A 25720-nucleotide genomic window follows, 5' to 3' on the forward strand; every position below is an offset into this window, starting at 1 on the left:
GCTTGTAAGGTTTTGTTTTTCTATGAAAGTGAGCTAATGTTTGGAAAACTTATAGGATATCTTTAGTTCATGCTGTAGGCTTGTAAGGTTTTGTATTTCTACGAAAGTGAGGTAATGTTTGGAAAAGTTATTATTATGTGTCACCTCATTAGGTAGCATGTAATAAACCAATAGTTGCAGTCCTATTAAATATTTTAGGACATATTATAGCAATGCTTTTGATGCTTTATCTGCGAAGCATGTTAATTAAAAAGACGTGATGGAAAGAATCAGCTTATTTCCTCCGAGATCCTCACATGTCCTACCCTGGGAAGCGTCTTTAGCTTAGTTTATTGTATAACAAGCTGCACGTCCCCTCTGTTTTTGCTCCCTCCCTTTCAGTCTTCCTTACAAGCTTTCCTTGCACTGAGAGAGGCGTTTATCTGGGTGTTATCTAAGCTTTGGCTTGTAAACAAGTAGGCAGTGGCATTAGATCATTGGGAGTGGACAGATTCCACAGCTCATGGTCAGGTCCCATCCCCTTTTTTTGAAAGAAAGAAGCCCATAATGCTTTCATCTCAGACTGAGTGGGAGATATTTCAGCCCAGCAGAGTTGCAGAGAAAAGCATGGAATCACAAACAAAGTGTGGACGACACCGGCAGAGACAGTGACAAAAGTGTAAGAGACCAGTTGCCTTATTACTATCATGTTCTACAACCACAAGGTAGATCTCATCCAGCTCAGAATCCATTTTTTTGTAACTAATTTTACAGAAAAAGTAAGTGGTTGTTGATCCTCTAATTTCTTTATTTCAGGTACCTGGAGGCATGGACTGTTATCATCACTAGTGATCTATGGCATCTTCCAAACATACCTGCTTCCCTAAATAGCTGCTTTCTTTTTTGCCTGCACTTTGTTTACACACGCTTTGTCCCGTGCACTAATTCTATGGCTCTAAGTTGGATAACAGGCCTTGTGACAGGCTTGGCAGCTCTTTATTTTCTGCAGAAGAGGTTTTTTCCTTACTTCTGGTTGGATCTGAGATACCTGTTGAAAGTAATCCGCTATGGCCTTCAAATTGAGAAGTATAGGAGGACAGGACATGTAGTGAGCGTTGTAGATCGCTTTGTACAGCAAGCCCAGCGCATCCCAGATAAGGCTTTTCTAATATTCCATGGACAGGTGCACACATATCGTGAAATGGATAGAAGAAGCAATCGGGTGGCCAACGTTTTCATGAAGTACACAACGCTGCAGAAGGGTGACACTGTGGCTATGCTTATGAATAATGAACCAGACTTTATTAATGTTTGGTTTGGTTTGGCAAAACTTGGATGCTTGGTGGCGTTCCTAAACTACAATATCCGTTCCAGATCCTTGTTGCATTGCTTTCATAGCTGCGGAGCCAAGATCCTTATTGTGGGAGCAGGTAATACTGTTAACATTTGACTAGATATCATAGACTAAATGGATTAATCATAAAAATATTCAGTGTATAGAGACTGATTACAGAATGCACTACACATACCATACCTTGGTGCAAAATCAAGCTCACATAGATTTTAAAAACATGAGCCCAGATTCATCAAGACTAACATTTCGAATGTCAGTCTTGATGAAGGGTTCATGGAGTACAATGGGCCAAATTTATTAAGCTCCATTTTATTGAATTTGGCTTATCTATCAGCTACCATGCACCACCGTAAGAAATTCACTCCATGGACTGGGGTACATTTCTGTTGTAATTTATGCCAATTTTGTGGCATAAAGTATGATGAATTTCCCAGCTGCCCTCTATCTTTTCTTCTCCATGCTAAGTTATGCCACCTTTTCAAAATGCTGGAGGAGCTTGACGGAGGTGGCATAAAAAGGTCCAAAATCTCTACATTTTTGCACAAGAATTTTGCAACATTTCAAACAGTATTTTTCCAGATTTCTGGTGAAAACTTTGAAAAAATGAAGACTTAGTGGGGGATTACTCAAGAATAGTGATTCTCTCTCTGATCTTGATCAAGCAGTGTGTTGGAGTGAATGTTACTGATTCATTTCGAGGTGTACACTTCTTAATAAATAAGATGAGGTGCATAGTGAAATGCGCTGTGTGTGCGCCTCGATGCAAATCTTACGCCAGCTTCTGCTTAGTCTGCTCTGATTTGTGGCATAGCAAATGTTGCTGTCAGTCATGAATTTTATGAGCAAGGGTTGCCACATCACCATTCCACCCCAGCTTTACCCACCTTCTCGGTGCAGGGGCAAGAATGGTGTGAAAACTTTAGAAGTCCCATTTTTTCTTTGAGCAACCTCGTGTTCTTGAAGCAGAGGACTGTATCTGATGTACTGTTCTTAAAGGGACTCTATAATAGCATAATAGGGGTGGTATCTGCTTTGCCAATTTAGGACTTAAGAAACCAAGGGCGATAGGGAAGTTTGACCTGCGGTTTATTCTCTATGCGTTTCGAAGTTGCACCAACTTCTTCATCAGGAAAGACACAATATTGTTGATCTCCTGATGAAGAAGTTAGTCCAACTTCGAAACTTGTAGAAATAAACCACGGGTCAAATTTCCCTATCGTTTTTGGTTTCTTGAGTCCTACATGAGCAGTGCAAACTACCACAACTATTCTCCTATTATTTATTCTGCACAATAGGATTTCACTGTTCAAGGGTGCTACAGAAGCTCATGTACTTGACTCCTCAGTTGTGGGTCAAACAACCCTGTAAAGTGAGCAGTTCCCCCTTCCTCGCCTTGATTCCCTAGGATAAGACCATCTTGCTCTTGTCTTATTTCTCTCTTAAAGAGAACCTGTCACATGATTCATGCTGCTACATGACTGCTGCTAGGTATGTTATTCTCCGAAGCATAGGGACGGAGGTGTATCTAGGGTTTCTGGCACCCGGGGCAAGAATTCATTTTGGCACCCCTCCACCTCCCCAACCAATGACATATGCGATTTTCACACTTAGTCATGTACCGAGGAGCTCCTCTCCCTAATGCTCTCAATGATCAGTGAAAAATAGAGAAGCAGGAAGAGAAGCTCATTGTCACAGGACCATAAGTATGAAAATCTCATGAGTGAAGTGTCCATGTGACGACTACTGGAACCTGCAGAGCTGAATCCTGACTTCGCAAACTTCTGAATTCTCACAACGAATGCACTGCACACTTTTAGGATTCTCCCTTGCCAGTGGACAGTCATGTCAGCACAAGCATGTGATTTGTATACTTCTGACCACATTCTGACTAGACGTGCCCGGCCTCGTTCAGTTCATTATCATTGAGTGAGGCCACACATGTCTAGTCAGCACGTGACCGCATGTATGTAAATCGCCAGCATGAGAGAATCCTGACAGTGTGCAGTGCGCACTGTGAGAACTCAGAAGTCTGCAGTCACAAAGAATGACAGCAGACTCAATACAAACCTGGAAATCCCCTTTAATGCTCCTAACATAAATAAAAACATGAGAGTTAGTCAGTATCACAAATAACATTTACATCCAGGTACCTTATAGATGACATCGTCTCTGGAGTCGTTCTCCTTCTTTTCTTCATCTTGTCCAGATCCCATGATGGGTTTTCTCATCCACAGCTCGTCGCTGCAGACTTCCATCTCCTCCGCTCTTTTGCAGAAAATCTCCACATGATGCCCTTAAAGATACAAGTGTCATTATAATGAATAAAAAATTGCCCCATCCCCAAATTCTCCCCACACATAATAAATCCCCCTATCCCCACTCAAATTGTCCACACACATATTATTGTCCTCTACCCCACCCCATCATTGCTCTCTTCACCACCTCCATCATTGCCTTCTCCGTCACGCCCATCATTGCCCATTTCACCACCTCCAGCATTTCCTCCCCCCAATCCCATCATTGCCCATTCCACCACTTCCATCATTCCCTCCTCCCCCACCATCCCCATCATTGCTCTCTCCCCGTCAGCCCCATCATTGCCCTCTCCTCCCCCACAATCCCCATCATTGCTCTCTCCCCGTCAGCCCCATCATTGCCCTATCCTCCCCCACCATTGCTCTCTCCCCATCAGCCCCATCATTACCCTCTCCTCCTCCAACATCCCCATCATTGCTCTCTCCCGTCAGCCCCATCATTGCCCTCTCCTCCTCCTCCATCCCCATCTGTTGTGAACTCTATTTTTAGGCTCCCTCTAGTGGTCACAAGCGGTACTGTGTAGTGTTGTCTTTCTGCAGGTGGCTGTATCAGCTGGTTCTTTATCCTTGGTTGGTTTCCTATTTAGCCCACCTGGATACTCAGTTCCTTGCCTGCTATCAATGTATTCAGTGCTCTTCAGATTCCTTGTGATTACCTTGCTCCAGCCTCTCCAAGACAAGCTAAGTTTTTGTCCGTTCATTTTTGATTATCAGCATTCATCATGTTTCTTGTCCAGCTTGCTAAGATGTGATCTCCTCGCTTGCTGGTTGCTCTAGGGGACTGAGTTTCTCCCCCCACACCGTTAGTTGGTGCGGGGGTTCTTGAATCTCAGTGTGGATATTTTGTAAGGGTTTTTTACTGACCGCACAGACCCCTTTACTATTTTCTGCTATCTAGTATTAGTGGGCCTCATTTGCTGAATCTGTTTTCACCCCTGTGTATGTGCCTTCCTCTTACCTCACCGTTATTGTTTGTTGGGGGCTTCTATATCTTTGGGAATTATTTCTCTGGAGGCAAGAGGGGTCTTTCTTTCTCTCTAGGGGTAGTTGGTTCCTCAGGCTGGCTCGAGACGTCTAGGATTTTTTTGGGCACGTTCACCGGCTACTTCTAGTGTGTTTGGATAGGTTCAGATTTGCGGTCAGTCCAGTTTGCCACCTCCCTAGAGCTTGTCCTATGTTTGTTACTTAGCTGGAGTAATTCGTGATCCTCAACCACTAAGGATCATAACACCCATCATTGCCTTCTCCCCGTCAGCCCCATCATTGTCCTCTCCTCCCCCTACATACACACACACCATTTATTTTTCTGCACATTCCCCTGCAGCGCACCACACACACACACACGCACACTCCTCTCACCTCTCCTCGCGCTCTGCTGCAGCATCTCCATCACCTTCCTCTGACACAGCCGGATGCTGAATGATGACGTCATCCAGCAGCGCGTCTGTGTGAGAGGAAGTGCGGGCAGGAAGACAGATCGCTGTAGCTCCACTGCTATTTTGTCTTGTAGGCAGCGGAGCTGCAGGGATTTCTCCCTGCCCGCCGCAGCCACCCTGCAGGGGCCCCCCTCCATCTCCGCACATGTTGGGAGCCGGCGCTCTGCAGCTTCTCTGTGCCGGCTGTCAGCTTGACAGTCGGCATAGAGAACAGCTGACTCCCAGACCGGGGGCGGCAGAATGCAGTCGCCGGGGGAGACACTGCGGACCGCCACATTAGGCGGCCCGACTACGCCCCCTGCCGGCTGCGCCTGGGGCACATGCCCCAGCTGCCCCCCCTAGATACGCCACTGCGTAGGGAGAAAGCATAGTTTAAATATGCATCCAGCAGAAATAAGATGAGTCTGATGTGGCTTCTTCCCACCCCACTCCAGAGAATTGATAAGCCTCTCTCCATATACACATATAGGAGTATATTGTCAATCACCTGCAGTGGGACAGAGAGAAGCCGCATTAGACTCATCTTGTCTCTCCCAGCTGGTTCTTTAAAAATATATCCGGCTTCAGTCGTGCCGCCATGCTGTGATTCATTGTGAATCAAATGACAGGTTCACTTTAAAGGTGTATTCCCATCTCCAACATTTTTTGCATATATGCCATAAATGTCAGAAAGATAAGGCTCTGAGAACTCAAGAACAAGACTGGTAGGTTGGGAGGGAGAGCTGCGCACCTGGCCCAATTTTTTTAGAGGTGTATGGCTCCAATTGACATTTACAGCACAGCGTGGGGATATACCAGAAATATCTGAAATGGGAATACCCCATTAAGCAAGCATGGGTAATGTGACAAGTTTGTTTTCCACTTGTATAGATCTTGTGCAAACATTGAATCATCAACTGTTAAAAATACTTTAGCTGCTGAATGCAGATTGCAATCACAACAACTGATTATGAGGGCCCATCTTGATTAATTACACTTTCAAAGACATAATAAATCCTGGTTTTATTACGGCACAGGCAAAGCAAATGATTACTAGTAATATAACCCGTACAATTCTGAATAATTTGTCAGTTGCTTAAAGGGGTATTCCCATCAGAATCACTTATTACTTATCTAAAGGATGGGGGCTTCAACTACTTGGATCCCAACAATTTACCAGAACAAAGGTCCTTGGTTCACTCATCACATATAAAACCTTGACCGGGGGGAGTTTGAGGTGAACAAAGGTCGATCATGTACCCAGCCATTTCATTCAAAGATTATGGCACTGAGGAGATACTGTAGCAGTCGGATTCATATCAGTCCATCATTTATAACCTATCCAGTAAATTGGTGATAAATGCTTCTGACCAGAACACCCCCAAATCCAGTTTCTAAAGCCTAAGGAGGACTCAGAACGAGACTCTATGTGCTTTAGCAGCAGTCACTCATGGCTCATGCTGTGGTCCGCGAGACCTGGTAACCGTAAAGAGCAGTAACATTACTGTCATCACTGCTCATTAGAGTGCTACACTATGCAAGATCGAAGCACAGCGTGAGCCAGGAGTGGCTGCTGCTAAAACATATGGAGCCTCAGAACAAGGCTCCTTAGGCTTTGGACAGCAGATTCAGGGAATGTCAAGGGAAGTGCTGGACTACGTCGGACCTGTGTGGGAACTTTGTTGGATTTCCCAGACAACCTTGGACCTGCTTGGGTTTTTTTAAATAAATTGGTGAACCAGGGAAAATGTCAAGGATTGTTTTTTAAAAGAAACTATTTTTGTGTGTTTTTTTTTTACTTTTTAGCACTGGGTTAATAATGAGGGTATCTTATAGATATCTCTCCATTACTAACACCAGGGATTAATGTCAGCTGTGTTTTTTGACAATTCACAGCTAACATCAACCCCAAGCCCTATTACCCCAATTGGCAACACACCAGGGCATCGGGAATAGCGAAGCACCAGACTCATGTGATGCCCCACTTCTGAGGCAGCTGGTATTTTTAGGCTGGGACAGGCCCAATAACCAGGGACCTTCCCAGCCTGATGATATTAGTTCACGGCTGTCTGCTTTATGTTTGCTGGTTTTATAAAATTGTGGTCCCCCCACGTCATTTTTTTAATTAATTAATTTATTTATTAGGTTAGACAAGCATAAAAAGCCGTAGAATAAACTCCATTTGAAAGGCACTGAAAGGTGCAATTTAAAAATATTTAGGGGGGTTGTGAAATTATATATGTGTAGAATACTTTCTATCTGTTTATGTATCTGTCGGTCTGTCAATCTATTATATATCTAATAACTTTTTATCATCTATCTATCTATATATTTATATAAGTTGTTTTTTTTTGGTTGCCAGGAGGATTCTGGCTGTGAAATTCCACTGCTTGTTCGATGCAGTTTCCTGGTTCCTTTGATATGTGTGCTTAAAAATCGGACGCCATGGTCCATTTTTCTCGTACCCATAGACTTGAATTGGCTAGTATCATTCGATTTAAACATTCATTCACAGCAAGCTGGAATTTTTTTTCTCATGCCAAATACAGCTGAGAAAAAATATGCAGATCTGCACTGCCTCATTGAATAACATTGGTCCGAGTGCAATCTGAGTTTTTATCAGATTGCACTCATCCGTGTTATACGCAAGTGTGAACGAGCCTTTAACCTCATGACCTGTCATCACTCATTCCCATTACAGTGTCAGAACCTTTGTCACTCCTGGAAACTCTGGTCCACTGATAGACCTTTCCAGTTCTGGACTTTAGTTTTACCTAACTCAAACGAATACTGACACAGAATATACTGTAAGGAAATTCACTATAAGTATTTGTATTCAAGAACAATATATGAAACCTGTGCAGTGGCATAGAAGCTTAGTAAGTAAGAGGGCACACTGCTACTGTAATGGTGTCCATACACCTTAAGTAGCTGTAAGTCCACTCCTCTTAGGCTGGGTTCACATTGCGTTCCCCCAGTCCGTTAGACAGACTACGTTACACCACTGCATAACATGGTGTAACGTAGTCCGCTAGTACCGCCATTGACTGCAATGTCAGACACATCGCTAGCACATGCCCACAATGGGCGTGTGCTAGCCATGTGCCGTCATTGAGTGACGGACCCTGAGACGCGGGCTGCAGCGTTTCCGGGTCCGTTACTGCTAGCGCAGATAGAGCTAGCAGATGCTCTATCTGCGCTAGCGATGTGCCAAAGTCGGCACTTGCGTTACAGCAGCCCGTTTAAGGTATGTGTTGAACGGGCTGCTGTAACGTAGTGTGAACCCGGCCTTACTCATGAACACTTGACATGACATTGAATTCATTTGCTTTCAATGGGAAGAGTGAAAAAAGGTGTCTGGCAGCAAAGGAAGGTGAGGTGTTTGAATCCAAAGTGCCTAATCATTTTTTAGGGGAGAATCAGATGTCCCCGACTCACCATACACATTAGATGGGGACCTTAAGATCATTTTACTATTATCAAATAGATATACTTGCCAACTCTCCCTCACTCCAAGAAGAGTCAGAAGATAGCCTAGGTATCGTCAAACTTGATGTAACCTCCCAGAAACCATTATTTCCAGATGGTTTCTGGGAAATATGGAGGCAAATAATAGGGCATGAAGAAGTAAAGGAATGAGTATGTAGGGGCCTTGGTGTCAGAAAAGGGGTGTGGAGGGGGCTAAGTACTGGATGCAAGTCCTGCCGCCAAGATTCTTATATTTAACTGCATGTAAAGAACTTGGCTAATGAATCACACCTCTCTAATACTAATGGATAGAATGGTATAAGGCAGCGGTGGGGACCGCATCGGGGACTACTGAATGCTGGGGTGCATGCAATAAAGGATTACGTTCTTACACTGGCCAAGTTATTGGATAACAAGGGTCCCATATATCATGCTAATACAGGGGCCACCTTTGAAATAAGAACTGTTTTAGGCTACGTTCACATTTGCGTTGTGCGCCGCAGCGTCGGCGCCGCAGCGCACAACGCAAACAAAAACGTGGCAAAACGCACGCTAAAATGCTGCGTTTTGCGCCGCATGCGTCGTTTTTGGCCGAAAGTTGGACGCAAAAAAAATGCAACTTGATGCGTTTCTTGCGTCCAACGCTTGCGGCCATGCGGCGCAAAACGCAGCACAACGCATGTCCATGCGCCCCCATGTTAAATATAGGGGCGCATGACGCATGCGGCGCCGCTGCGGCGGCGACGCTGCGGCGCTGACCGCAAATGTGAACGTAGCCTAAAACATTCCTCAATTCTGATCCACTTCACTACTAACAGTTTTAGATCCACTTCACTACTAACAGTTTTAGATCCACTTCACTACTAACAGTTTTAAGCCTCATTCAGATGTCTGGTTTTTTTGCATACAAATGTTATCTGTAATTTTCACGGATAGCACTAGTACCTATTATAGTTCATGACGCTATTCACATGTCTGATTTTTTCCTCGGACTCAGAGGTCCACGTAAAATATCGGAAGCATGTCCGATTTTTATCCGAGGGTCTGATCAAAATTGGCAATGCAAGTTAGTGGGTCCCTATAGATACATCCGAGTGTGGTCCAATTTTCACAGGCAAGTCAGAATGGGGAAGGTGAATTTGTTTTTTTTTATTTCTCCATGTACAAGACAATTGGATGACACTTGTACCACACGCTGATCAGAGTCTGATCGGCATATTCGATCCAATTTTTTACGGACGTGAAAAAATCGGACATCTGAATGAGGCCTTATATCTGTGTAAACTATGTGTTTTAGGCCTGGTACAGATGGACATATTTTACAATGCTTGAACTAACCCTGGTCTCCCAACAAGAACATACAGCCTCATAGACACATGACACATACGTTGGGTTGGTAGAACTGTGGTCACTTGGGCCTTTGCGGTCTGTGTACGGATCGGGACACTATTGTGCAACAAGCAAAACTGCCCTAAATCATTATCAAAGTATAATACTTGTGCAGCTATTGGTTCAGTGAAGCAAGGGGCACTATTAGGTTAAGAACCTGCAATGAATTTTTGGTGAGTTATTGATGCTGTTTATTTTCACAGTGCCTGAAGCACATCATCTTACAGTTCCAGCGTGTGGATGGGATTTATAGAGGTCTCCTGCCCGCTGTGCTTTCTTTTTACTCAACATAAACTGACCTGCGGTGCTTGTTTGAAATTCACAACATGTAAATTTCTCTTGCAAGTATGCTATGTGTTATATGCGGAATTTCTCCATAGACTTGCATTAGATGCGGAAAATCCCACAGGTAGAAACACATACCGTATGTGTTTTTATTGCATTTACACTGCAGAAGCACACTAAAAACTTGTGTAATCACTACATGACTAGATCAATAAAGTTTTGTCAAAGCCAAATACCAGGAAGTGTCAAAAACAAAGTAGTTTTATTTAAACCATAAATTGCTAAAAAGAGACAGAAACTGACGCCTCAAAAACGCAAAAAAAACACATGTAAAAACACATACTAAAGGAAAAAGTAACTTAATTTAAATAATAGGTGCAGCAATACTTCAGAAAATTTGCAACAAATATTCACCAAATATTAGTCATGCGAATGTAGTCTAAGGGTATGTGCACACACTGCGGATTTTGCTGTGGATCTGCAGCTGCGGATCCGCAGCAGTTTCCCATGCATTTACAGTATAATGTAAACCTATGGGAAACAAAATCCGCAGTGCACATGCTGCAGAAAAAACGCGCGGAAACGCAGCGGTTTACATTCTGCAGCATGTCAATTCTTTGTGCGGTTTCCGCTGCGGGTTTACACCTGCTCCAATAGAAAACTGCAGGTGTAAACCCGCAGCGGAATCCGCAATAGAAACCGCGATAAATCCGCAGGAAAAACCGCAGCGGTTTTGCCCTGCGGTTTTCCAAAATCTGCTGTGGAAAAATCCGCAGTCCTCCACAATACGTGTGCACATACCCTAAAACTACGATTGATACTCGGACAGGTTAATTTATGAAGAAATTTCCATAATAGCATTACTATTCAGATGTAGCTATTTTTGCATTATTTAGTGCATGAAAAATGCAAGCTGTGGCAAGAAAAACAGCAGAAATTAGGCTAGTTTTTGGTGATTTTTTGCTGCAATTTCTTGTAAAAATTTTTTTGTTTTTTTTTGGGTGCTAAGACGTTTTGATTTCAGTAGGGAAAAATTGCAGTAAAACCGCTGAAAGAATTGACATGCTGCGTTATTTAAAAAGTGCACCACAGGTAAAAAACGTCAGGAAAGAAATACGCTATGTGAATGAGCTTTTAGAAATCTGACTCAGTTTGCTGTAATTGTGAAATGCTTCAGTTTTTTCCTCACGTAAAAATCTACAGAAAATAATTGCATCAAAAACGTTAAGGGTATGTGCACACGATGCGGAAAACGCTGCAGATCCGCAGCGTTTCCGCAGCTGCGGGTCCGCAGCAGTTTCCCATGAGTTTACATTACAATGTAAAACTATGGGAAACAAAAAACGCTGTGCCCATGCTGCGGAAAAAAACGCGCAGAAACGCAGCAGTTTACATTCTACGTGTGCACATACCCTTAGTGTGAACCCAGTCTAAAACGTAATACTTTTGCAAAGAATCTCTTTTTATTTTATTTCACTTGAAATAGCTTGCTCTGTGAAGAAGTGGTTAATGCACAGTACAATAGCTAAGGGCCTCAGTTAGGGGTAGTCCTTCCTGTTCTCGCTGCTGTATGTTCTTCTCATGCATTTTAGATTAGACTGTGGGCCAAAAGTGCCAAGACAAAGATGTACTGATGTAGTCATCTAGTCTAATAACGTATTATGGGATAAAGCTTATAGGTGACATCAATATCTACAATCATGCTAAGGCCACGTTCATACTATCAGTATTTGGCCAGTATCTTACAGCAGTATTTGTAAGCCAAAACCAGGAGTGGGTAATAAATACAGAAGTGGTGACTTTTTTCTATTATACTTTTACCCCGATTGTTCCACTCCTGGTTTTGACTTACAAATACTGAGGTAAAATACTGACCAAATACTGATAGTGTGAATGTGGCCTTATATAGTGATACTTTAGATTTAACTTTATATGTCTATAAGCCAGAAGGGCCGGTCTGGTTGTGGGCGGCCTTGTCTGCTACGTTGTTAACAGAATCGGTGTTCTCAAGATACCCATACTGTTAAGAGTTGTGATGGAGCACAAAGTTGCTGACTCCATCACTTACCCCATCAGGCCACGGGTATCATTAGAAATATTGGTCTTCCTTTCCTCCATTCAAGGTAATATTAGTAATACCGGTATATCTCCATTTGGTGCTTGGGGACGGGGACAACATGGGCCTGTGTGATTTCAAATGCCAGGACTGAATTTCAGCTCCAGTCCGTACCTGTCTATAAGCCTTTCCTTGCTGTTTGAGGTATGAAGTTTTGTTGCCTGATTAATACAGTTTAAAGCCCATCACAAAGAAGGCAAATAAGTGATGATTTTTAGAAATGGCAATTATTACCTAAAATATCAAATCTGACCCTTTCGGCCAAAGCACAAAAGAAATAGAAGGTGTAAATGACCCCTTGGATTCCAGTCTAGAACCTCTGTACCCACAGCACCAGTTCACCATAACCCCTTTGTACATGTACTTTTTAAAGCTATAGTGTCATCTAAGGAAATAAAAAAAGAGCATGTGAGTGTATAGTATAAACCACAATTTTAGTTTTCATGTGGATTTTTACCCCATTTAATTATTTCCTGAAGCAAAACTCCAGTCATAAACTTACAAGGGTTTGCAATTTGTTAACTTACAGTGCATGATGAGGTTAAAAATGTCAAAGTAAGCTTTTCTTATCCAGCAATGCTCCAGTGCAGGTTGTCCACCATTGCCCCCAGTCTTTATTGAGAGGCTGTAGCAGTGACATCATGACTGAAATGCAACCAGAACAAGCAAATCACAAAAAGCTTTACGCTACAATGTATCAGTGGCATCAGAAGAACTTTGGTTGTGTAACCTGCGACAGCCACATTGTAGCACCAGCCTTAACTTCTTCTAGTCTTAAAAATAAGTACACACTGTATGTAGGGATAGCATGGGCCTTCTGGTTCTTAGTCCTACAGGTAATAACTAGTACAACTACTGCTGCATGTAAGGCCGGTTTCACAAGTCAGTATATTTCCGGTACCGGATATATTCATGTCCATGTGCCCATGTGTGTACTACTTGTGGCAACCGTGTGCCACCTGTGTGCTTCATCAGTACCACATGGACAGCCGCTGAGGAAGAAGCGCTGCAGTAAGCGCTGTTACCCGGGGGCTGGTGCTGAAACCGGCTGTCATCATTCTCCCCTGCTCTGCCAGCGAGCAAAGGAGAATGTTGAGCATTATATTAAAGTCCAAATAACAGTGGCTTTGTGGCTGATGGCTTTTGGAACTGTTACCCCCATCATCCGACACCTGCGGTCTCTATAAATGAATGAAAAACCCGACGTGGGTTCCCCCCTATTTTATTGAACCAACCAGACAAAACTCACAGCTGGGGGCTGCAATCTCCAGCTGTCAGCTTCTGCAAGGTTGGTTATCAAGAATAGAGGGGTCCCCACACTGTTTTTTTTAATTATTTAAATAAATAATTTCAAAAAGGTGTGGCGTCCCCCCCATTTTTGACAACCAGCCTTGCTAAAGCTCACAGCTGGGGGTTGCTATTCTCAGACTGGAAAGGGGTCATTGATATAGGCTCCCCCAGGCTAAAAACAGCAGCTCGCAGCTCCAGCAGGTGGCAAGCTGCAGTGTAGTGGTCATACATACAAGAGATGGAGGCCTCCATCTGATTGTCATGGCAGGCAAAATACAGCCCGATGAGTTGCGATAGCTTGTAGAGCAAGAGATAACCTGCAGAGTGAAAGACATAGATGGAGAGGAAGATTTCTATCCATAAGCGTCACTGTAGAAAGAAGGGATCTATAGAGGGATGCAGCGGAGGAAGATTGCATAAAGAGTGAGGCTTGAGACTAATGCTAAGGAGCAGAAAGGAAGCAAAATGCCACAAATACCACAAATATTCACTGAGAGGTGGAGAAAGCGAGACTACCACCAGGATTACCTGGCAGCAGATCGAGTGGAGTGTGCCGCCTAGTCTTGTGCTTCGACAACCCTTGGAGACAGAGTAGCCAGGATTGCCAACTTGACTTTTTATTTTTTCTGGACAGTTTAACATAAAATCACGAAGAGACAATATATTTTTTACAGCCCTATAAATCATTATGGAAACATTAAGATTATAAGTGATCCATGCCTACAGGTCATAATTCTGGTATGAAAGCTGCATTCATAGTAAACTGTAAAATGATGATAATTACAGTAAAAAAAAATGTGTACACATTACTTCAGCTACAAAAAAATCATACACACCTTAATTTTTACGAACAGAACAAAAAAGTGCTTTATTTTTACTGACTGTCCTGAAGTTTTTGGATGGTTGGCAACCCTAAAAGCAACAGGAACTCTGGATAAAGATGCCAAGAAACAACTGAAATGTCCCTGAGATGATCTCTGTTAGGCCTTTGTCACACTTAACGTACAGTATGAAAAATCGGTCCGATTCTCTCAGCTGAGAGTCGCACAAGCAGGGCCGGCTCCAGGTTTTTGAGGGCCCCGGGCGAAAGAGTCTCACTGGGCCCCCCCTTTAACACAGCGCAGAATATAACACAGCCCGTGCAGTATATAACACAGCCCGCGCAGTATATAACACAGCCTGCGCAGTATATAACACAGCCCACGCAGTATATAACACAGTTCGCGCAGTATATAACACAGTCCACGCAGTATATAACACAGTCCGCGCAGTATATAACACAGCCCGCGCAGTATATAACACAGCCCGCACAGTGTATAACACAGCCCGTGCAGTATACAACAAAGAAACACAACCCACGCAGTATATAACACAGCCACGCAGTATATAACAAAGAAACACAGCCCACGTAGTATACAGCACAGCGCACGTAGTATAGCACAGCCCCGTGATAAGGTTCACAAACTCTGAATGAAGCAATACAGCTTGGGAGGATGCACGCATAAGGCCCAGGTAGGCAGGCAGGATGCACGCAGCAGGCCCAGGCAGGCAGGCAGTCAGGAGGCTGCATCCCATTTCCCCCCGCCCCCGCAATGTGCAGCATTGGGACCGTCATTGAAGATGAGTCACTCACTCACTGCTTCACTCGGCGCCGTCCGTCGCCCTCGTTGTGGGCACAGGGAGAGGGTGCACCGTGCACCGACCGTGCACCTGACTGCAGCTGCTGGCTGCTGCTCTTCTTCTCCTGCTTGGCGCTGCCGCTGCTGGACCTGTGGCTGTGGTGGACTTGGAATGCAACTAAACGAATGCAGGAAGATCTTCTGCTGTGATTGTGTGAGGAGCTCTTCTTGCCGGCTCTTAGGATGACAAGGGCGGCGACCAGAAGTGACAGGACAGATGACCCGGCGTTGCCCGGAAGTGACTCTCTGTATTGTATATCCATGGTGACGGGCCAGCGGAGGTGACTGGGAGTATTGCAGGCAGCTGCACAGCGCCAGGCGCCAGCGAAACCCCAGTCAGAGCTCTGTGCTGTCTGCTGCCGAGGCGCTGCCGCCTGCTGGGCACCGGCATGAGGGATTTGATTGACTGAGTCTGAGTCAGTCACACACAGCAGGGTCCAGGATGTAGTTACACTACCCTACCATAAATGGGCCCCCCCCCGTCTCGCAAGGGCCCCGGCACTTGCCCGGGTGCGCCGGGTGCTGACGCCGGCCTTGCGCACAAGTGTTCTCCGTATGGTCATCTGTGTGTACTCGTTTTGCAATGTGATGTGATTTTATCGCACCTATGTATCCGTATGACATCCGTATGACATGCATATGGCTTTACATTTCTCTGCTTTTCCCTCATGAATTTAATGGCTCAATGGTCTGAAATGAGGAAAATGTGTGCGTATTTCTCGCAAGCTACACTGATGGTCCGTGTGGTGTCCAATTTTTTTCTCGCACCCATAGACTTCCATTGGCAATACTCGGGCGATATACGCGTACAATCGCAGCATGCTGTGATTTCACTCGCACGCTGAATATGCCCAAGAAAAAACTGTGATGTGAGCTGCCCCATAGATTAGCAGTGGTCCGAGTGCTATGCAATGTTTTCTCCCATAGCACTCGTCCATTTTATACGGTAGTGTGACCCCGGCCTTACAGTGACTGAAGTTGTATAAGGCCTATATGAATTTAATGCTCATGTGTTATACCCTCATATTGAGAGACTGAGAACTGGCAGCATACTTCCATGTAAGTAAGATTTTATTGCAACCACCATGCTTTTTTTTTCTTTTTCTTTGAAGTCTTTTCACTACAGTTTTGATTGTTGCAAATTTTACCCTGTCTTGGCTGTGCCATTCATATACCCTGCAATCTGTGAAGAAGCTCAAGCAAGAGGTTCTTGAGTTACAAAAGCTACTGATGAGCGAATGCGACTTGTGCGGAGGGGGCTCCATTGTGAAAGTGCTCTCACCAACAGTACTGTAGATAGGACTGTGTGGTGAGAGGCCCAGGATACAGAGCTTTGTTTTCATGTGGTTTTGGATTCTCATGTGTGACATTGTGTGACGAACACACTCTGCTTCAGATAGCATCAGCGGGCCTACCATTCGGGAAGATTGTGTACTCTGAAAGAAAATGTATTGTTTCAAAGTGGCTTCACCAGCTTGACTAGAGATGGCCAGAAATGACCACTGTGTGCCATAAATTGTAACCAAAATGAATTGTGTGCTGTCCCGTTTGTTTGAGCAGAAAGGATACTGTTGTTGTCACAGATGTTATGGACCACCAAGTGAGTGATTCTCTAAGCTGCAACTTAGGGTGGACAGCAAAGAACGGAGGTGATGATGTCAGCACTGGCTATCCCGGTGCTCTCATGACATTATTATATCAAGTGACCACTTCACTCTTCTCTTCTTCGGACAAATAAGACATCCAGAAGAATTGAGAGAGCAGTCACAGCTCTGACTTGCTTCGGATGTCAGTTACATCCAATGGAGGAGAGAGTGAAGCAATGATTGACTGCAGGGCTTTGATATGTCACATGAGCCCTGGGAGACCCAGTGCCGACACCACTGGAATGGCATTCGCATCGGAGGTGCGTGTAGCAGTTATTTTATACAGGGGATCATAATGATTGAGAAGGGGTTATCTGAGGAGTGGACAGCCCATTTAAATAAAACAAAAGGTTTTACCTCTACCTACACAGAAAGTGCCATAGACTCGATTTTTTTCTGCTTGCTCTGCTAAACAATGTCCACTTTTGTGAAATTGGCAGGCCGGAGCAAAACTAACAAAGTTGCAAAGTTTTTAACAAACCCCTTAACTGTATTTTTTGTTTAAGGAATTGAATTCAGTGTGATCATGAATCATTCCTTAATGCCTGTCCTTTCCCCTCGCCAGGGAGTAATGGCTGCAATTTATATGCATGGCACATAGTAAAAAGAGTAAGGGCAAAAGGCATGGGAGTGCTCCCCTCATGAATACAGCAGATGCCGATGACTCTTCTGTATTCCTCCGTAGGTGCTGTAAGTCATAATTGCTTCAGCCGCTGGTCTAATGCGGTAGGGCATCAGACCTATAAACTTGATGCTCTTAAATAAAGCAGCATATTATGGTGACAAACAAAAAAGCCTCCTGGAAAATTAAACAAGCAACAAAAACATAACAACAAATGTTCAAAAGGCTAATTTTTTTTTAGCATTTTTAATTATTTCTTTTTTTAATAGATTTTTATTTCTCTCAATTTTGTATCTGTGCAGAATTGCCAACTGTACGCGTTAGTTAAAACTGCCCAATATGGATATGTTTGTATTATGGAAAGCTGGTAACTCAACCTTTCATATTAAAATAAGGAGAAAAATAAACATTGGGCGATCACTATGATGGGCTGTGTGTGGAGGACAATACATAAACCCTTATAGAAATACATGCAGTTAAACGCTCCAGTCCCAAGTGTTGGCGGCTGTGCCGGGTATTGAGGCGAGAGACTCACGCGAGTTTCTCGCAAAGCACTCGCAAGTGTGACCTCAGCCTTATCCCCAGTAATGGTTCATACTCACATGCGAGAAACTCGGATGAGTCTCGCACGTCAATACCCGGCACTGCACCCGGCACTCAGGAGCTCCGATCTGAGTGTCGGGTGCAGTCCCGGGTATTAACGTGCGAGAATCATCTGAGTTTCTTTCATGTGAGTATGAGCTCCAAAGCTGATGGTTTGTTCTGTGAGTATCTGATAATTAAATAGCTGCTCTTGCACTTATTATGGTTCTGGTTTATTTTACAAGATATGCTTGAATCTTTGGAAGAAATATTGCCAAGTCTACAAGAAGACAACATTTCAGTTTGGGTAATGGATACAGAAACTACACTTCCAGGTGTGAATACCATCCTAGACAGACTTGACACTGTAACAGATGAACCTGTGCCCCAAAATCTGCGATTTGTCAGCAGTATAAAAGCTGCAACACTCTTCATTTTCACCTCAGGGACTACAGGTATGAACATAGTGTGGCCACAAATGGCTTGTTAAGCAATTTCCATTTATCATATTCATAAACTTTAATACGTTGAGCAAAGTATTATGATACTTTGAATAGAATGAATATTACAGATGAAATGTCTACAGTTCCTCTTACAAATCCAGTTAACTATATGTTAAATGTCAGCTCAGCAGGTCTCTTATATTATGTTCTGCGAACATTTAGGGTGAATTCACACTTTGCAGATTTCTTTGCAGAAATTTCTAAGATTCAAAATCAGTTTTTATTCATCTGAATGGTGCTGAAAATGCTGAATTTTCTGTAACAAAATGTGCAACATATAAATTCACTCTCATGGTAAATGCACGCAGCATCTTCGGTGTGGATTTGTTGCCTGTGGATTTTGAATTCCGGATCATATCATTTCTTTTTCGAGATTTTCATTGCAAATTTTACTTTACATTCATGACAAATCCACCTGTAACATGTCCTTATTTTTGCGGATTTAGTAGATTTCCTCTGGAAAATCCACATCAAACCCATTTGGCCTCATTCACATGTGAGTATTTTCCAAGTATGAGAAAAACAGAATGATTTTTTTAACACACTTTGCTCAGAGTGTGGTCCGAGTGTCATCAGGTTTTCTCGTATGTGGAGAATAAAAAAGTTTTTCTACCTTTTCCTATGTGACAGTCAGTGATCCAAGTGTGGTCCAATTTTTTCACGGACCCATATACTTGCATTGCCGATTTTGACCCAACGCTTGGATCAAAATTCAGCCATGTCTCCTCACGTTCAGTATTTGGTGAGTATTTTACCTCAGTATTTGGAAGCCAAATTCAGGAGTGGAACAATTAGAGTAAAAATATAATAGAAAACTTCACTACTTCTGCATTTATCACTAACCCCTGGTTTAGGCTTACAAATACTGAGGTAAAATACTGTCCAAATACTGAACGTGTGAACGTGGCTAAAAATTAATTTTCCCTCTGTATCAGCTCTTCCAGTTACACGGCCTAACATGATTACCTGCAGCCTACCAGTACATCTGCAGGTAAACAGCATTTTGTAGGTATTGTAATACAGTATCAGTATACAGTACATGTTTCATACCTGCATACAAGTTAGATTGCTAAATAAAACCTGTCTACTAAATAGCATTACATGACAAAAATGTCCTTTTCCTTTTCACAGGTCTCCCTAAGGCGGCTGTTATCAGTCAGCTACAAGCATTGCGAGGGGCAGCTGGCATATGGGGATTTGGAGGCACCCCGGATGACATTGTATACGTCACTCTACCTTTGTATCACAGCGCTGCTTCTCTTATTGGTATTGGAGGATGTGTTTATCTAGGTATGTCTGTATGTTCACATTATCAGCACAAATCTAGTTTTCTAAAAAAAAATAAAAAAAAATTGAAGTGTAATTGTGCTGTGTAGTTGCCAATCGACAGATTTAAGGCTGCCGTCACACTAGCAGTATTTGGTCAGTATTTTACCTCAGTATTTGTAAGCCAAAACCAGGAGTGGGTGATAAATGCAGAAGTGGTGCATATGTTTCTGTTATACTTTTACCCCGATTGTTCCACTCCTGGTTTTGACTTACAAATACTGATGTAAAATACTGACCAAATACTGCTAGTGTGATGGCAGCGTAAGGGTGATGTCAGGTATATTTTTTTTTATATGTATAGCTTTCCTATTATTTAAGAAGAAATGGGCTTTTGAATATGATGTTTATAAAAAGCATGGCTTCCAGTCATAAGGCGCCTGCATTGCAGCAACTTTCCAGTACATTCATGGATGGCCTGCTGTCTCCCTGTCCGGGAAATGCACAGTCCACAGGAATAATGCCCAGAAAGGCTTCACCTGATGCGATTGTGTTACATGTGTGATATGGCTGCTGTAGGGAATGGTGTGCAGTATATACAATTCACGGACGGGTTATTGGGCAGAATAGATGCACAGGAGCAGCACTGCGATGTACATATGCAAACAAAGACGAAAAAGTGGAGTAACCATAAACCACCAGAATAGAATAAAAGACAAAGTTTATTTAGTAAGACATAATAAAAGAGACAAACAACATTATAAAATAGGTCTTATAATAAGGGAGGAACAACAAGAAAAGAGTGTTTCTGTCCATCAAGAATATCATTCATGGGAACATATATCACCAAGTACTAAAATTACATAATAAGTAATAAGTGACAACTGTACATGACTAAAAGTTCATCAACTAGAGCATATGGAAATTACAATTCACAAAAGGAGTCAGGAGACTGAAAAATAGATCAGAGAAGGTAACCATAGATGTGCCTGTGTGGTTACAAACTACAAGCTACTCAGATTTTGTGAATTCACAAAGAAGGATCAAAAAGTGAAAAAGCATAAGTGGCATCCATAGAAAGTAATCATATATGTAATAATGTCACTCATAGCCGCAATCAGTAATATGATCTGCAACTTACCCATGGCGTATGGAAATAGAACGCCACACACTGACCCGACGAGCTTTTCGCTTTCTCAAGCGAAAATGATACATATCATGGACAGATCGGACAGAATAGATGCACAGGAGTAGCACTGCGATGTACATATGTAACAGCGCTTAGCTCGTTTGGCTTTTTCAACTTCATATTGCAAAGCCCTTTTATTTTACAAAAAAATACATATATGTAAATCTGCAGCAACTCCTCTAAAATGGCCACACACATTAGATAATTGGCCACCGAACCCACAAATATCAGAGTAATTGGCCAGCCCTACCTCAAAGCCAGATGCAGAGGGGAGAGAATAAGGCATGTTGGATTTCAATATGATTTCTCCTCTGTACTTAACTGATCCTCTGCACCTAGGCTGCCGCTAAGTGGCGAAACTTGAGGCTCATGGGCCCCAATGAAGAAAATCTGTAACAGGACCCCCTATTACCATGGGTCTTTAATAGTATTGTTTCTTCTCTATCGGCCAAAGGGATGTTGTACAAAACAAGTGAAAAATGCGTCAAAATCAGTGTCCAATGTTCTTACAAAACCAATCAAAACCCCTGTCTTTTCAGATGTTTTTTTATGTGAAATTTTCAAGTGGAAAAATCCACATAAAAACCCTCTGTGTGAACATACATACTCTAGACAGGTATGTTTATAATGACTTCTTGATGTGGATTTTAGAGCAGAATCCTCCATAATACTCTTGGAATAGGCTTTGTATTCATTTCAGTTGAAAAACATCCAATTTTGACAACAAAATGAAATAGAGCAGAAAAAAATACTCTATGCACAACTACAGCATATAGAAATATGCACCCAAATATGGATTTTTCAGACAGAAGATTAGTAAAATAACTCCGTGTGAACATTAGAATAAGTTGTCAAGATGGTTTTTTTATATGTATCTTTCTGGCTGAAAAAGCATGTTAAAAGTCTTAAACACGCCAACATTTTGTTATTTTTTATTTGTTACAATTTTTTATGTGTTTTTTGGGACATGCAGCTTTTTTTCTTCTGTTGAGTCTGTAGCCAGATTTCGATCTTTTTGGGGCAAAAAAAGTCTAATATTGAAATATTACTACTTTTTCACAATGAAAAAAAAACATGTGGCAGACATGGCACTGTGTGCACTATAGACGCATGCACTGTAGATGCATTTTTTCGCTGAAATAGGAAGCTTATTCAAAGAGCGTGTAAAGCATTTTTGTTGTGGACTAGTCATAAAGCTCTGTGTGAACATAGACTAAGTTTTCAGTGGAAAAATATTTAACAAACACATCATCCTGAGGCAGCAACATAGAAAATGCTAAACAAGTTATTTGCAGTCAAATACAAAAAAACTGCCAGTACGTGAGAACCTATGCATAAAAAGGGTCATTTGCACCCATTTTTCCTGGCAGGCAGTGGCATAGCAGAAGGATGGGGCGATTGCCTGGGGTGCTAAAGTCTATGGGGGCACACAATTCACCCCTTATCTACACTGGTAAATGAATGATGAGTGCAAGCACCACTTATTCTTAGAACATTGTAGTGGGTGCCCACTTCCAGGTGCTGCCTATGCAGTGCACAGCAGGCGAGATGAGGTTGTCATTAGCTGTTCTATTCTGCATAGGCAGCAATTAGGAAGAAAAACTCTAAGTATAATGAAATGAGCTTTGTCATCTTGTTCACCTTTGTGCAGAATGAAGGAGGTGATGAAAAACTCCACACCTACATGCTGCATAGGCAGCAACCAAGATGAAAAGCTGAGCGGATCGTGAATAAAGATCATATGGAATCATGTGCAATGTAAGAGCCAGGGTTAGGAATAGGGTTAGGGTTAGTCTTAGGGCTAGGCTGATGGCTAGGGGTTGGGGATAGGATTAGTGTAATTAAATACCTGCTATAAAAAATGTAATAAAAAAAATAATATTGTAACAATGTATAGCTTATTATTTTTTTTATGTATGTCAATTTTCAGCAAAAAGCAGAAAAAAAACCTACAGGGTCAACAGGCAAACTATAATTACATCATAATTTTTTTACAACACAATACTTAAGTCTGGAGGATTTGGGACTGGTGGAAGGGACTCAGGAAATGCTAACAGTTAAAGGTTTAGGGGGCACAAAATACTTGTCATGCCCTGGGCTCTGGCAACCCACACCATACCATTGTTTGCAGAACAAACTCTGTGAGGTGCACTTAGTACTCGGAGTGTTCTGCACATTTTATGTTGTTCTTTATGTAGGTCACATACTTAAATATAATACTAAAATGAGAGCAAAATAGCTTTTCCAGTAATAAGTTTTAACAGATAACTACTTGTCAGAACACAGTGTTATAGTTCATTGATGCCTTAAGATATAAATTCCATTATTTAATTTCTCATATAAATTGCAAAAGAGATCTAGAGTCAACTAAGGATTCAAAGGTGGAGAAATTGTCCAACAGCCAACATTTTTATGTTTCCTTTAATTTAAAGTGTAGGTTTATTCATCAATGTAAATTTTATAACTATTACTTTATCATGAGATTCCTTAACTTTAAAGGGTTATTACCCCCAATAAACTATTTTTCCCATATCCATGGAATATAGGGTACCTAGATGTTTGCTGGGGGCTCAACAGCGGGGAAACCCAGCAATCCCAAGACTGGGATTTTGTAATCCCCAGATCGATTCTTTAAAGCCCCTTCCTGAATGTTGGGGAGACATGGATGCATGTGCGGCCTCCACTCCATTCACTGGCTATGGGACTAGTCGAGCGCTGCACTTGGCAGTCCCATAGACATTCAATGGACATTAATTAGAGTGTTTGGGCACCAAGGAATCAGCAATATATCTTCTATCCTATACAAATACCTTGTTTTTGGGGAATAAACCTTTAAGTATGCAGCCAGATGTCTCAATTTTTTCCTGATGTACTTATTTTTATATATAATGTACAGGGACAACCTGTGTATTGAGGAAAAAGTTTTCAGCGAGCCAATTCTGGATTGATTGTAAAAAGTACAATGTGACAGTGTTTCAATACATTGGAGAGCTGTGTCGCTATCTATGTAATCAGCCTGTGGTAAGTCTGAAATGTTACAATTTACACTTTTTTGACCTTTAAATGTATTGTCCTAGTGTACATTATATTACTTTACAGTTATGTACTTGTCGTAAGGTTGTGCCTGATTGACATGGCACAGCCTTTCGAACTGAGGTTGTGACACTGCACATGATCCTTACGGTTCTATAATATGTATCTGTTGGCAATATGGTGATTCTAACAATGCTCCTACCAGAAAATACATCCGAAATACAACATATAGTGGAACTGTTTAAGAATTTGTAAGATATAATATGTCTGTTTGCCTCAATATAAAAGTAGGTATACAGAAGAATAGTATGGACTTGTGTATATATTTATTGGTGTTGGGTTAGGGATCGTTACCACATGAATCTATAATACTGCCATATGAATAAACCTGACTTTTGGATATGGGACGGACCCCCACTCTATCTTAAAACAACCATAACTACAGTAAACCTAGGCACTGGAATACATACGCAAAACACATTATTTTGGCTGTCCAAATGGCCACAGCCTTATTTAAATTACAGGGTAAAAACAATCACAGTAGGAGTCAGGTGAAGTGCTAGTACATTGGGATTCACAAATACTCTGATATCCCCAGCTGTCTGACATACAGCACCAGGACAGACAGCCATAAAGGGACAGCTCATACTGGCTTGCCATTCAAGCAGAGCCAGTAAACTTTCAGAGCACCAATGACTCTATTATCTTCACTCTTCTGCTTAACCGCTGTGCCCACCCCTGACTGATGTTACCATTACAACGTCTTGTGGCTGGCCACCAAAGCTGAGCCTGTTCACCACCATGAGGTTTTACATCCTCTATTAGTTAAAATGAGTCCACCTTAACTTGTCTGCAACTTTCACCTGACTCCTAAACCACAAAGCTGTGATGGGTTATAAATTCTAAGTCACATATGACACTTTTAGCTTTTTTTATAAATCACTTTAGTAAAGTTAAAAAGTATAAGTCCCTGCAAAAGCATTAAGGGGACTAAACTTGGCAAATCTCCGACTCACAAAGAGTCATCCTACAGCACCCAGAAGAGGAAAAACCCCATGTGGAGGAAACCTCTAGGGAACCATGGCTGAAGGATTACCCTTCCCTTGGACTTAGAGGTTAATGCTAATGTTAACTCTTTATAGCCATGATAAAATTGGACCTGGTACAAGATATACAATGACTAATTAAACAAATACAATAAAGCATTCCTCATTATACAAGTAATATTTAAATAAAACGTTGTAAGATAGTGATTATAACTGGGACAGTGATTATAACATGGTGGGAGAGCAGGTGATGCTTTGTCCAGTTCATCCAGTGAGAGAAAGAGGGAGAGACAGAGGGTTACCTCCTTTATATACACCCCATATTCATCACAATAACACACCAGGCACAGACATACTGTTCTCTCTCCTGTTAAAGCAACATCACACTTGCTTAAAGTCTACACTGCTTTACAAACAAAGCTGCAGGAGCAAAAGGTCCACCCCTCCCAAAGTCATGTCCCCCTCTGCTTAGTGCTCCAGTAGTTTCTGTAACATTGAAAAGTATAGAGGATAGGAGTAATATAAACTGACTTACACCTGAAT

General features: G+C 42.3%; 1 protein-coding gene across 2 annotated transcripts in view; it reads left to right on the plus strand.

The window, feature by feature from the left end:
* The first annotated feature begins 523 nt into the window (after positions 1–523).
* Positions 524–25720, plus strand: part of SLC27A6 (solute carrier family 27 member 6) — an 82518-nt gene continuing 57321 nt past the window's right edge. Inside the window, exons 1-5 of one of the 2 annotated variants that reach the window (XM_077291517.1) lie at positions 524–658; positions 796–1409; positions 18386–18595; positions 19775–19933; positions 23995–24119. In XM_077291517.1, the coding sequence (XP_077147632.1) occupies positions 929–1409; positions 18386–18595; positions 19775–19933; positions 23995–24119 (975 nt within the window). In that variant the 5' untranslated portion in view covers positions 524–658; positions 796–928. Of the gene's footprint in view, positions 705–795; positions 1410–18385; positions 18596–19774; positions 19934–23994; positions 24120–25720 lie in introns of both variants that reach the window. The other variant, XM_077291506.1, reaches the window with a different exon arrangement.

This window comes from Ranitomeya variabilis, chromosome 1, assembly GCF_051348905.1.
Source record: "Ranitomeya variabilis isolate aRanVar5 chromosome 1, aRanVar5.hap1, whole genome shotgun sequence".
Lineage (NCBI taxonomy): Eukaryota > Metazoa > Chordata > Amphibia > Anura > Dendrobatidae > Ranitomeya > Ranitomeya variabilis.